This window comes from Rousettus aegyptiacus, unplaced genomic scaffold (genome assembly GCF_014176215.1).
Source record: "Rousettus aegyptiacus isolate mRouAeg1 unplaced genomic scaffold, mRouAeg1.p scaffold_m13_p_8, whole genome shotgun sequence".
Classification (NCBI taxonomy): Eukaryota; Metazoa; Chordata; class Mammalia; order Chiroptera; family Pteropodidae; genus Rousettus; species Rousettus aegyptiacus.
This window is the reverse complement of record NW_023416311.1, coordinates 28,845,683-28,858,438: the sequence shown is the minus strand read 5'-3', so window position 1 is coordinate 28,858,438 and position 12,756 is coordinate 28,845,683. Positions and strand designations below refer to the sequence as shown.

General features: G+C 56.5%; 2 protein-coding genes across 3 annotated transcripts; both read right to left on the bottom strand.

The window, feature by feature from the left end:
* Nucleotides 1-453: 453 nt before the first annotated feature.
* VGF (VGF nerve growth factor inducible) lies at nucleotides 454-3,482 on the bottom strand. 2 transcript variants are annotated; one of them, XM_016146490.2, is made up of 2 exons: nucleotides 3,284-3,482; nucleotides 454-2,794 (listed from the first exon to the last, which is right to left on the bottom strand). In XM_016146490.2, exon 2 carries the CDS (start codon nucleotides 2,772-2,774, stop codon nucleotides 909-911), a length of 1,866 nt encoding a protein of 621 aa, XP_016001976.2. In that variant the 5' UTR covers nucleotides 2,775-2,794; nucleotides 3,284-3,482; the 3' UTR covers nucleotides 454-908. The 2 variants fall into 2 exon arrangements, with proteins under 2 accessions (XP_016001976.2, XP_016001977.2); XM_016146491.2 differs by lacking the exon at nucleotides 3,284-3,482 and adding an exon at nucleotides 2,916-3,024.
* A 5,040-nt stretch (nucleotides 3,483-8,522) lies between these two features.
* Nucleotides 8,523-12,549, bottom strand: NAT16 (N-acetyltransferase 16 (putative)). Its single transcript, XM_016146478.2, is given in 7 exon segments — nucleotides 8,523-10,337; nucleotides 10,339-10,575; nucleotides 10,577-10,599; nucleotides 11,241-11,465; nucleotides 12,153-12,336; nucleotides 12,429-12,510; nucleotides 12,513-12,549. Coding segments are annotated over 7 exon segments (1,083 nt in total). The 3' UTR covers nucleotides 8,523-10,042.
* Between the last annotated feature and the right edge of the window lie 207 nt (nucleotides 12,550-12,756).

Below are 12,756 nucleotides of genomic sequence, written 5' to 3'. Positions count from 1 at the left end.
GAGTATGGTTCAGTTGTATTTGAGAAGTTGCTAAAACCAGGATGTTTCTGTGGCTGCCAACCTCCCTCCCCATATTGTGAAGTATTTAGGACCACAGAATTTAGGGAACAGTTAAGAGCTGTGGAGAGCCACCAGCACTTTCTGTGTGGCCAGAATAATGGAAAGAAGAGCCTCCTTGGTGGCCCAGAGCTTTGGCTTATCTACTTTGCATCTCTCTGCCAGGCACTGGGAAACACTGATTTTAAACACCACCACCCCTAAGCTAAGTGGAATTTAGGGTTTCCTAATGGATGTGAGCCTATTCTACCCCCCAAATACAGTTTAAAGTGATTCTGCCACTCAACCCTCACATTTCAGCAAGAGATGGGTACTGTGGCTGGCGTTTTCCTCACCGCCCCTTGGATAGGACCACGCAGGCCCAAGGGGACGGGTGAATAACCGAGAACAAAGTCCTAATAAAATAGTCACTTTTATTTCTTAGCAAAACTATTTCCTCCGTGAGGGGTATTTACAACAGAGAAGGAAAAGAAGGGGTAAATTCACAGCGATAGGGAGAGAGTGTAGAGGCTTGTGGGAGGCCCAAAGGGCGGGAGACAGACACAACTGGAAATTTTTCCAGTTTCGGATGGGGATATCCCGAGAGACTAGGTGGGGACAGCGGGAGGGAACTCGCACAAACCACCGGCCCGCCTGGGCTGGCCTTGGGACACCCGTGAGTTTGGGGAGTTAGGGCTTTGAACCCAAGGAGAGATCTGACAGGTCCCGGCACAGCCCGACAGCCGGGCGGCGGGCGAGCAGGGGCGGAGCTGAGGCGGGGCAAGGGCGGGGACCCGACGCATGCAAACACCCGGAGGGGAGAGGTGCAACACGGAGGGGGGTGGCGGAGGCGGGGGCGGGGGCGGGGCTGGTCATGGGCGCCGGAGCAGCACGTGCTCGATGTAATTCTCCAGCTCTTCCTGCTCCTGCAGCCGGCGCTCCTCCGCTTCCGCCTCCTCCTGTAAGCGCTGTGCCTGGGCCTCCCCGCCAGGATAGTGGCGCGAAGGCGGCAGGGCGTGATGGTAGTGGCGGCGGCGCGAGGCAGCAGGAGGCTGCAGGGTCCGCGGCCGGATGTAGTTGGGAAAAGGGTGGTAGGGCCCAGGGGGAAACACCTCATCCTCTCTATCCCAAGGGGGGAGCACCTCGTTCCAGTCGGGCAGCTTGTCTCGAGAGGGGGCGGGGACGGGGGGTGGGGCCTGTGGGGAGCGTACGTGAGTAGGGGCGGGGGCAACCCGTAGGGGTGGCACAGGCTCAGGAGGGGCGTTCTTCTTCCGCTTCCGCTTCTCCTCCACCTCCTCGATGATGCTGACCACGTCGTCTGCTGGCAGGTGGAGTTTGGTGGACAGCTCAATGAGGCTATCGATCGTCTGCGGATCCATCTCTTCATCATCGTCCTCCTCCTCCCCACCCTCCTCTACCCCCTCAGCCTCCTTCCGACGGTGGCCAGGCGTCTCCTCCTGGGAGCGCTTATCCTCGGCTCCAGCTTCTCCGTCCTCCTCCTCAGCGAAAAGTAGCGCGTTCTGCCGCGCCCTCTCCGCCTCCTCCGCCTCCGCCTCCGCCTCCGCCGCCTCCTCCGCCGCCTCCTCGTCCTCTTCCCCTACCCTCTCCTCCCCGCCGCCGCGTCTCTCCTGCTCCGCCTCCTCCTCCTCCCTCTCATTCTCTCGCTCCTCCTCCTCCTGCTGCAGCCCCCTACCCCCCAGGCCGCGCTGCCGTGCCCCGCCCTGCAGCAAATACTGGAGCAGCAGGTCAGAGGCGAGGTCAGCTAGCCGCTCTTCTTGAGCTGCGGCCTGCCGAGTGGCTTCCGCCTGCCGCCGCCCAGCCTCTACCTGTGCCAGCCCTTGCTGTAGAAGGCGCTCCCCCGCCTCTGAGCCGCTCAGGAGTGAGCTCTCTGGCCGGCGCGCCTTGGGGAAGGGGGCGCTCAGGCCTTGGTACGCCGTGGAGAGGGGTGCCAGTGCCTCACCTAGGTGTGTTTTGGGGGAAGGCACCTTTTCCCCGAACTGGTTGGCTTCGGGAAGGGGGCCGCTGTCGGGTATATGAGCTTGGAATTGCGGAGGAACCGGGGGCGACAGGGGCGCGCGCTCCGGCACACGCGCCTGGAACTCTCCCCAGGAAGCGCGCCATACGCGCTCTGGCCCAGGGCTCTCCAGGTTGACTCGGGTCAGCGTATGAGTGCGAGTTTCCGTCTCTGCTGCTGCCGTCTCTTGCTGGCGCTTGGCGCTGCTCGGACTGAAATCTCGCAGTTCCTGGAGCAGGGAAGCTAGCGCCTCGAGCTCCTCAGAGGGGTCGCCTGCCTCGGGACCATTCTCCTGAGTCTGATGACGAGGCGGAGCCGCGGGTGCTTGGTTCTCTGGCGCTGGGAGGCTGTGGGTCTGGCTGCGCACGGTCTCGGTCAACAGAGCTTCTGCTGCTTCTTCCGCTGGCCCCTGCTGAGAGCTCCCGGGTGAGGGTGGCGAGGCCCGGCGGTCAAGTGCCTGCAGCAGCACCGCGGCCAGCGCCCGGGGATCCACGCCCTGGAAAAGCTCTCCTTCGTCCTGCGGCTCTGAATTTCGAGTGGCTCGGATATCTGGGGCCCTACCATCCTTCTGCCAGGGCGCTAAGTCCCCAGCTACCGGCTCTTTATGCTCAGAGCTGAGGGGAGGTGGCTGCGTCTCTGGGCGCCCCGGGGGCACTGCTCCCAGCCCCTTAATCAGTAGCAGGAAGCAGAAGAGGGCAGAAGCCGGCATTCTGAGCGATTTCATGATCGAGAGACTGTCAGAGACTGTGAAAATTAGAAGGAGCAAAAGAAAGAATTTCTGTAAGAATTTTCCACTCTGATTCAATATTTTCTTCCCCCACCTTTAACCAGGAAATCTGGGCTTCCCTGATTCCCCTAATCTTACCCAGAAGAAGGACGTTTAGGAGCAAAGGAGGAAGATGTGCTGATCTCTGGAGTCGTGTAAATGAAAAGATGTGCCAACCCCTGCACCCACGGTGCCTTTCGCCCCCTTATCTGAGCCATCTCATTGCCAGCGCCCACGTACTAAGCAGCAAGAATAAGGGGGAAATCTCTGCTCCCTCCTCACAGGACTCCCCGGATGGTGCGTGGGCGACCAGCATCAAGAAAAAAAGAGGCGACTTCCTCATTTACCAAGGACCCTTACGGGGGGCTCCCTGCTGTGTTTTCAACACCCCCATCCGGGAAAAGAGAAAACCCTCCCTCACGCCCACGGCTGCCTGGGGTTGTAGAGACAGACGAAGGCGTATTTACCAGTTTGAGGTGGAGAGGAGGGTCAAGGCGGGATGGGGACAGGGGAAGATCGGGACGCGTCAGCCTCGGCTCCGAGCTGTGGCTGGGATATGAGCGACGGTCAAGGTCTGGCGTCCAGTGGGCTGGGCTCCGCGGAGTCCGCGCGGCTCTGGGCGGCTCGCTGTCTCCGGCTTCAGCACGCTGGACAGCGCCCGCGCCGCTGCGGGTTTATAAAGGGGAGCGCGCGGGGTCACGTGGGCTCTCCCCGCCCCACTGACGTCAATGTTCATTCATGGGGAAGCGGGCAGGCGCCTAGAGGCGGGAGGATCCCCAGCGATTGGAGGATGCGGTCCTCTCCCGGCCTGCGCCTGCGCACTGGAGGCCCTGGCTAGAGGGGCGTGCGCTAACAAGAGCACAGGGAAAATGAATGAATGAATGAATGAATGAAATGCCGAGACGGGGGGTGTTGGGGGGATATGAATGAATGAATGAGGGACAAGGAGGAATGAATGAATGAATGAATGGGAGAATGAATGAAAAGGTGGATGCAGAGGTGCTGGAAGGCAGGAGCATGGGGTACAGAGCAACTTGCAGCGGTGGGAGCCCATGTCGCGGAACGGAATAGGATGGGGACACTCCCAGGTCTGACTGGGGACCAGTAGGAGATTCATTATGGGGCGGAGGAGATAAGAATTCTAAACTTGTGAAGGAAGGGGCAGGCTCCCCATCTCCCGACCTCATGGTCCATGGGGAACACGCCCAAGGACGGCATGAACCTGAGAAAAGAGGGATGGATCTGCGCTCCTGCAGGCGCTGTCCGAGGATCCGCGGTGCGGGGTGCCGGCTCTGGGCCAGGGCAGATGGGTGCATCTTGCGGTTTTGGGAATCCCACCGAAAAGGATCTAAGTCGGAAGAGAAAGGGGAAAGACAGGATGTGTGCGCCTCTGTGTCTTATCTGTTCATGGTCGGTGCATGTCTGAAGAAAAAGGTGTGTCTGTCCTTCTGTCCAGCTGACTGTAGTGTATGTTGGCGCCTCTGCTGTGCCCCTTTTCAGCCCACCTCTCCCCACCCTCCTTCTGCTTCTTTTCCTCCCGTTGCTTTCCCCCTAAAGGACGTTTGGAGGGCAAGAGCAGACCAGGTGGGGAGGGGGTTGTGCAGGTGGTGGGGTGACTCAACTCCAGCTCTTTCCATCGCTTAAAGGGAAGATTTAAACAGGATGCGGGATGGGGGACGCGCGACGTCAGAAATCGTCCCTTATTGCCACCAGACCCCTCGTCCGTATCTCCTGCCAGAGGGGTTGGGGCTGGGGGTTTGGACAGCTAGAGGTTCCGGGGGTGGGGGGCAATGACGCACAGATTGCGCAGAGAATCCATCAACGAGCCAGGTCCAGTGAAGGGAGACCAGCCGTGGGCGGGGGTGGGAGGGGACGGAAATGGGGAGGGGGCAGGGGAGTCAGGAGGGAGCCAAGGGGAGCGGCCACTGCAGGAATGAAGGGGAGGGAGGGAGAGGGGGTCTGCGGTGCAGACAGAGCTGTGCGGGGGCGTAGGCAGGGAAAGGGGGGAGTGACAATGACACACACCAGACACAAGAACTGCAGACACAGGGATGCCCATGGGCACACACAGGGCACCAGTGCCCTAAGACTCTGGAAACCAGGATCAGGGTTGACTGTCAGGGACTCAGAGACTCAGAGCCAGTGCTCAACCCCCTCCTCATCTCTTCCTAACACTGACCCTCATTTTCCTCTAACACACACACTCACTCACTCACTCACTCACGTGTTTTCCCTCTATAGCCAACAGTAGCTCTCGGTTCCATCAGTGGCTCCACTTTCCCAGAAGAAAGCCCATCAGCTCTGCGGGGAAAGAGGTGGGGAGGAGTAGAGAGAGGAAAGAGAGACGAGAAGGCGGCAGGAGAGGGAAGAGGGAAGGAAAGAATCTGAAATAGGTAGAAGGAAGAGGCTGAAGGAGAAAAAATATGAACAGCCAAGGTGACTGTGGAGATGCCAAGAAAAGGAGAGGGGGGGAGAAGCAGACCCCATAGACAACAATCTAGGACCTTCCCCCTGCCCCTGTGGGATCCCTTCATTTCTCTTCCTTCCTCTTCTCATCTCTCTTTGATCTTTCCAGCCTAGTTACTGAGAGCAGTGGAATGGGGAGGGGGTCACGTTACCTTCCTGAGGAAGATGAATCAGAGAGAGATGGCTCAGACATCTGGAGAGGGGGAGGGGATGCCATCCAAGAGAGAAGGAAGGAGAGAAGGAGCAAGAGGGGAGATTGAGAGGCTGATGGGGCTATGGGACCGAGTATGAGATAAGGGGAGATAGGCACGTAGAGAAACTGTCCTTGTGGGCTTATGTATGTGCACAGGACCTATGTGTGCATGTGCATATGTATGTGTACAGAAATTAATAAAACATGGGAAGAAAGAAAAAGAAAGGGAATTGGGGAACCAATTGTGTATTAAATCAGAGAGTGGATGGGCATGGTAGTGTTCTAACTTAAATATGTAGTCTTTTCCAATCTGTGTGTCTATGTTTTTGCCCATTTCCAGGTATCTGTGTATAAGTGTGTGTGCGTTCTAATCCTTTCTGAGTGCCCATATACCTGTGCAGTTAAGAGTCTTTGCGTGCATCCAGTCTGGGCATCTACTGGTATCTGAAAAGTGTGCCTGGCTTGGTGTGTCAATAATGTGTGCATGGGTGGGTGTACAGGTGTGTCCTTGTGCATTTCTCTGGGTCCTTCCATGCTTGTTGGTATATGTTAGAAGTTATGTGGATTTCTATGTGCCTTTGATCTTTCCAGCCCCTCCCCCACATTCGCTCTTTTTCTCTAGATTTCTACGCCATGAAGCCTCAGTATCCAAGCCACTCATCTACAGCCCCCAAGTTCAGGTCTTTGCCCCTTGTTTTCAGAGTGTGTTTTCCTTTCTCCACTCTTCCCCTGCTCCCCACTCTTTTCATTCTGGTCCGGTAGCCTAGGGGAGCATCTCAGAAATTGACGTCTCAAGAGACTAAGTCATCATTGGGTGGGGGAGGGAGCAGCAAGGTGGAAGACCCTGGCAGGAACAGCAATAGGCTTGGTGATTCCACAGTCTGGAGCTACACACACACACACACACACACACACACACACACACACACACTATGTCTGCATGGTCTCTGAATCTCTGAGTGGTCTATTCTGCTTCCCTCCTTTGCAGTTCCCTACTAGGGTCAGTTTATTCACGCACACTCTACCTTTTGAAGATGTACTGTGCCCTTCATATCCTGCTACCTATAAGGACTTCTAAAAAAAAAAAGTTGGTCAGGTTCCTGGGGATGGGGAGAGAAGAAGATGGCAGGAAAGAAAGTGAAATGGAGAGACAGAGCTGGAAAAGGCAAAGCTGAGATGGAGACCTCAAGGAGACCCCTGATATTTGCTCTGAGTTGTTTATATAAATCTATCTCTCTTTGTTTCTGAATCTCCCACACTCTCCAGTAGGGTAGGAGAAGATGGGGTCCAGCCGTGTAGTGATCCAAGCTGAAGATTTGGAAAACCAGGGGAGGGGGCAGAGCATTGGGTCTTTTCCCTGAGAAAGTTTGGGAGAGAAAGAGAAAGCAGGGGCTGGGGCCCCCCTTGCAGCTCGCCATCCACCCCTTTCCTCCCTTCCCCCCAACCAGTGACTCACCTCTGCAGTTTTTCATTGCGTCAGCCTTGGGAGTGGGGGACAGGCAGGGAAGGAGCATTTTATGAGAGGGGCAGGGGTCTCCACTTTGAATTGAAAGAAGGTGCTGAGGGTCCCTCTAAAAAGACCCCATTGGAAAGCCTTATTGCTCTATCCTCAGCTCACTCCAGTTCAGTAGGATAGGGAGACCTGGGAAGGGGACTGGGATAGGGCTGGGGGCCACTGGTGTGTCTTGGAATTATAAGTAATAGGAACAGGGTGCTCACCCTGAATTTCAGTCCCTTGGTCCCATCCCCTCATACTCTCACCCACTTCTGGGTGGGGGAGGGGATAGCTGGGGAGGGCAAAACCGCAGAGATGAGTCACGGAGAAAGGGAGAGAGAGATAGAGATGAGGAGAGATACTAAGAGAGACTGCTACAGGAGAGACCGAGAAAGGAACACACACACACACACACACACACACACACATAGCGTGTGCACACACTATGAAGGTGGTATCCACGAACCAACAAGAGAATGGAAATTTTTTACTTCCATAATCCTGAACTAGTCTCCTCCAACATCCACCTGTCACACACACAACACACTATAACTCAGGTGACACTGATACTCTGAGGCACACCCATTTTCATAAACACAATGTCACATCTAGCCCAACAGGGTCACCCAGAACCATGCTGAAGATGTGACTAGGGTAGTGGAAATTTGCATTGAGAGCCCTTATTCCTTTTACACGGGATGCTAGAATGGGGTAAAAACCCAGAAGGAATGTGACTTCAAAAATCCAAGACGCGGATCAGGGACTCAGAAGCTACGCCTTGCACACACGACGACACACACACGTTCTCCTGCCTCCCCATCCACACACACATAGCAACATATTAAGCATCGTCCTCATCAAAAAGACACTTGGAGTACCTGATTCTGGGGTACACCAGCCATGTTGTTCCGAACACATCCCACCTAGACACCCCTGACTCGTACACACATGTACGGAAACGCAGACACACAAAGACGCCCATGGACGCACTCACATGGACAGAAACCACCTTGCGCTGCCTCGCCCGCGTCCGCACACGTCCTGGCGCCCCCGCGTGTTTTTTTTCGGGATTGCAGTCTCTGCTGCTCTGGAGCTCAGCTCCCGCAGGGCGGCGCCCAGGCTACCTCCACCTCCGCCCCCTTCTGAGCAGCGCCCACCCAGGAATTGGGAAGGCGAGAGCGCTGGCCTCGAGAGTCGAGAGTGGATCGCACGGCTGAGGGAGGCTGGTCCTGGATGCGAAGGGGAACTTGAGGGAAGAGCGCATAGAATTTGGACAGCAGCTCACTCTCAGGTCCAGTGAAAAGGGAGATTGGGGCCTAGACCAGGCGCCGCGCCGCTGCCCGCCTCGGTTCTGAGCAATCGCTTCTTTCTGCTAGTTGGCAGGGGTGGGGGTGGGAGCGCGCAAGGGCCAGCAGCCTTTCCAGCTCCCTTCAAGGAAGTCATTAGCCCCTTTGCCACAGGGCTTAGAGATCCTCTGTAATACAGGCTGCTGGGGAAGGGGGAGGATAATACGTCTCATGCCTCCCCACTGAGAACTGAGACCGACACAGAGTAGGCTTATGGTCTGCTTTATTGTAAGACAACCACCGTTGAAGTGACAGGGAGAGTGGCAAAATGGCCAGGCACTGGAGGCAGCAGAGCAGAGCAGCACATCGGCAAAACTGGGGTCAGTGGTGAAGCAGCAGCGGTCCCCTTTGCCCGTCTTCTACTTCCTGGCTCCTTCCTCTGCCCGCATCTTGGATTCTATCCCCAGAGAACCCTGTGCTTGCTGTCAAAGAATCCTTAGCAACTGCCCATTGTCCAACAAGAAGTTCAAGCTACAACTGTCACACTGAATGAGGTTCTGAGGCATGCTTTGGGCTCAGGACACCTGGGTTTTAGTCCTGTGAGGTTCCCAGCTACTGCATGACTGGGAAGTCACTTTGATCTTTCTGAGCCTCTGTTTCCTCCCTCTGTGGTAGAAGTGAAGATCCAGCGTAGGAGATAGCTCTGTGCAAATGCAGCTGTTACTACTTGCATTTAAATAGACTGTCGGAATCCAAAAGGCATAAGGGAACCAGAGGAATAGTGTCCAGAAATATCTGGAGGTGGGGATTCACTAGAAGGCGGCCTGTTTAGAATCAGGAAACAGCCCCTACATGGGCTGAAGGACCTACCTTCCACTACACCAAACTCTCTAGCCTGAACCCTCTGGGTCATGCCACCCTTTTGGGGGGAATTGGGAAGGGGCCTGTGCAACAGCAATATCTGCACATTTAGAGGAAACCACAGTCAGAGGGGGCAGGCTCAGAAAGATGCATCACCAGAGTGTAAATGGAGGGCTAAAATAGGGGGCATTATAAATCTGTTTCATTTACAAGGTCTCTCTCTGTACTTCACATAGGGCAGGTGATGAAGAGGTCATGGGGAAGAGAAATAGTGAGGCAGAAAGATGAGCAATGAGTAGCTAAGTGTCTGGGAGGTCTAAGGAGGCAGTGGGTTGGGGGACAGAGAGGAGGGAGAGGACACTGATCTAGAGGCACAGGAGGCTGAGCCTGCAGCGATGAGGGGAGCACAGCTGCTCAATACGTATTACTTTTATTCCTCCTGTTCTTTCCCAGGGCTTGAGAAAGAACAGGAGGAAAAAAAGTAATACATATTGAGCAGCTGTGCTCCTGACCGGGTGCTGGGCATTGCACACACTTCTGCCCATTTCTACCCACGAGGAGGCAGAAGGGAGAAGCAAGAAAGGGCAACGGATAGGGAAAGGCTCTGAAGCCTGTGCAGGAACCAATTCTTTGGTCGCGCGCGCGCGTGTGTGTGTATGTGTTTGACCGACTGGTTCTTCGTCCGAAAAGAGGAAAGAGTGGACAATAGCAACGAAAGGGGCTCCCCCACGGCATTTGGGAGCGCTAGAAGCAAGATAGTAGACAGTAATAAGGGGAAAAGGGAAGGACCGGCTTCGGGTAAGGGTAGGTGGCAGGAAAGAGGGCAGGGGGACCCAGTGGAGTTTGCAAATAGGGGCGGGGCTTTCTGGGGACCAGGGGAACTGGGCGGGCCTAAAGTGCGACTCTCTCCTTGATAGTAGAGGCCTCAGATGTCAGCCTCCAGCAGGTACTGTTCAGTGTAACCCTTGACCAGCTCGAGCCCCAAGCCAGCTTGGCAGAAATCAGCCAGCTGTGGCCATAATTGGGGCGCCAGGAAGATTTGGCACATGACGTTGAGGCCGGCGAGGCACAGGGCCTGGCGCTGCGGGTGCCACAGAAGCTGGCTTTGCACCTGCGCGCTGTCGCAGCCGAAGGCGTCGATGTTGAGGTAGCGACAAGTGCTGTCGCCGCCATGCAGGATGGGGAAGGGGCGTGTGCACAGCGTGAGAATGGGCGGACGCGCGACTGTCCACGAGCCACTCTTTGTCTTTGGCCGCCAGCAGGCGCAGGTTGCTCTCGCTCGGCTGGTAAGGCTGCCAGTCGTGGATGATGGTCCCTCCTGGAAGCACGTCGCGCTGCATGGAGGGTGACAGCAGGAGGCGTGCCACGTCGCCGCCAGCCTCCGGCAGGGCCTCCCTGGGCAGCGACGAGAAGGTGCCGGAGGCCCGCAGCGCCGCCAGCCGCGAGCCCAACCTGGCAGTTGAATCGAACCAAAAGGATGCCCTGTGGGGGGCGCGAGTGAGCACGAGGCTGGTGGCGGGAAAGCTGGCGAGCCCGGTGCTTCAAGGCAACTTCACTCCCACATTCACACTCACAGGCTCCTACTTGGGCCCCACAGGACAGATAGTGCGGGACCGGATGGAGTGTGGTATGTGAAAGCCTGAGTCCCTGAGAGCAGCATGAAGTGGGGAGCAAAGCCTCGGAACAGGAAAGGCGGGTTAGTGTGGAGTAGTAGCAAGGAACTGAGGATGCGGCCCCCGCGTCTCCAAGGGAAGTAGAGGGAGGGAAGCGAATGTATTGATTGGATGAGGAGGAGGAGAAAGGATGAAGACTCAGATTAACATGTTTGGGTCCTTAAAGTGAGACAGAATAAATGTAGGGGAGGCACCGTCACGTAAGTCCCACCTCCTGGGCTCTTCAGCCTCTTGGCGTAATGACTGAGGGTTTGATGCCTAAGTCAGGAGCTGCTTGACTTCCCTTGGGCAAAGGGCTAGGTAAGGACGGGAAGTCCCAGGGCAGGGCTCATGGGCGCCCCCATTCGGTAGAGCCGTAAGAGAAAGAAAACCAGTGACTGGGGCTAGGGAAGGACACCCGGAGGCCTCAGGAAAGAGGCCTGGCCATCCGAGGCCCCTTGTCCTTCTCACCTGCTTGGTGATTAGGCGTTATTTCTTCAGCTCCTGGGGGCCCAGCTGGTCATCCCAGGTGAGCTGTACCACCTTGACCCCTGGGTACTGTCGCTTGACCAGCTGTGAGCGGAAGCGCTGCAGTAGCCTGGCCACACCCTTGCCGCGCTCCCAGGGCGCCACGCGCAGCTCCTCCACCAGCGCCGTCTCCCCGGCATCAATCGCGCGCACCGACTCCAGCGCAATCTGCGGACTGAGGCCGTTAGGAGGTCCCTCCGCTGACTCTGCCCCTTTCGGCTCACAGGGCTTGCCTCTTTCCACACGCTGAGCGCTCCTTCGTCACCACCATGGGCAAGATCTGGGGCCTGCTCAGGGAGCTCTCTTCGGCACTTGGGTCTCTTATTCCAGAGCTGGCTGAATGGTCATACGCCGGGGTCACTTCCACCTCTCGAGATGCAGCTCTGCGAACACCAAGTCCCCGATCGCTCGCCACGCCCCCTTTCTCTTAGACCCTCCCCAGAGCTTTTCTCTGACCTGATCTTGCTCACCACAGGCCCTCTTTGTGGGGGAATTAAGTCTACTCAGGGGTCCTGGCCCTCTCTACCAGATCACACCTCCAGTCAACCCCCACTAACCTGCTCCCCTCTTTTTGTGCTCCTGCCCCCGTCCCCAGAAACTCCTGAAATACCGAAGCTCTCACCAGTCCCTCCAGTTCCTCTGCTATTTTGAGTTTTACAAGTCCCTCATCCCACCCTCACTGGCTGGGCCCCTGGGTCTGCATGTTCTACTCTTTGGTTGCAAAGCTAACTCTATATCCTCAGCAATCTAACAAAGGCTGGAAGAGAGAGGCTCGCTTCCTCTCCTTCCTAAGATCCAGAAACCCAAATGAGCCTTTACCTTCTTTTCACCTGGGCCCCACCCCTCGGTTCTCACCACTCCTCCTTTGCGCTTGGCCAGCACCTCAGTGCGGTTGGGATCCCGGAGCCAGCTGTGGTAGCGACTAGGAAGGTAGTCAAGGCCACTGTAGATGTCCCCGGAGATAGCCAATACCTCCTCAAACTCCTGTTCTGTGGCCACCACGATGTCCAATGCCTCGTCCTCAGGCCCAGATCCAGACCTAAGTGTGGCCCCCAACGACTTGGCCTTGGGCTCAGGCCCTGACTTGGCCCCCGGGGGGCCTTGTCCTCAGTCTCAAGCCCTGAAGCAGACTTGGATTTGGCTCTGGCCTCCTGTGGCCGCATCTCTGAGCATGGTTCAGAATCTGGCTGAGTCTCTTTTTCAGCCTTAGGACCTCTGAGGCAGCTCTACCACAGCCAGCTTCCAGCTTCATTACCCTGCAGAAAATAAAGAACCCAGCATTTGGGTCAGAGCCTACTGTTTCCGCATCTGGCCCCATTCCCAAAAAGTCCCCATGACCCCTTCCTACACAAACACTGCTTCTCTTCTTCTGCTGTCCACTCAGATCCTGGGAATGGAAGGCCTCCAGCTCCCCATCTCCCACCAGCTACCAGAGCTCCCAATCCTACCCTTCTCCACC

Bases quoted from the DNA above. Each gene is read 5' to 3' on its own strand.
- VGF (XM_016146490.2), bottom strand. From the start codon at position 2,774: ATGAAATCGCTCAGAATGCCGGCTTCTGCCCTCTTCTGCTTCCTGCTA.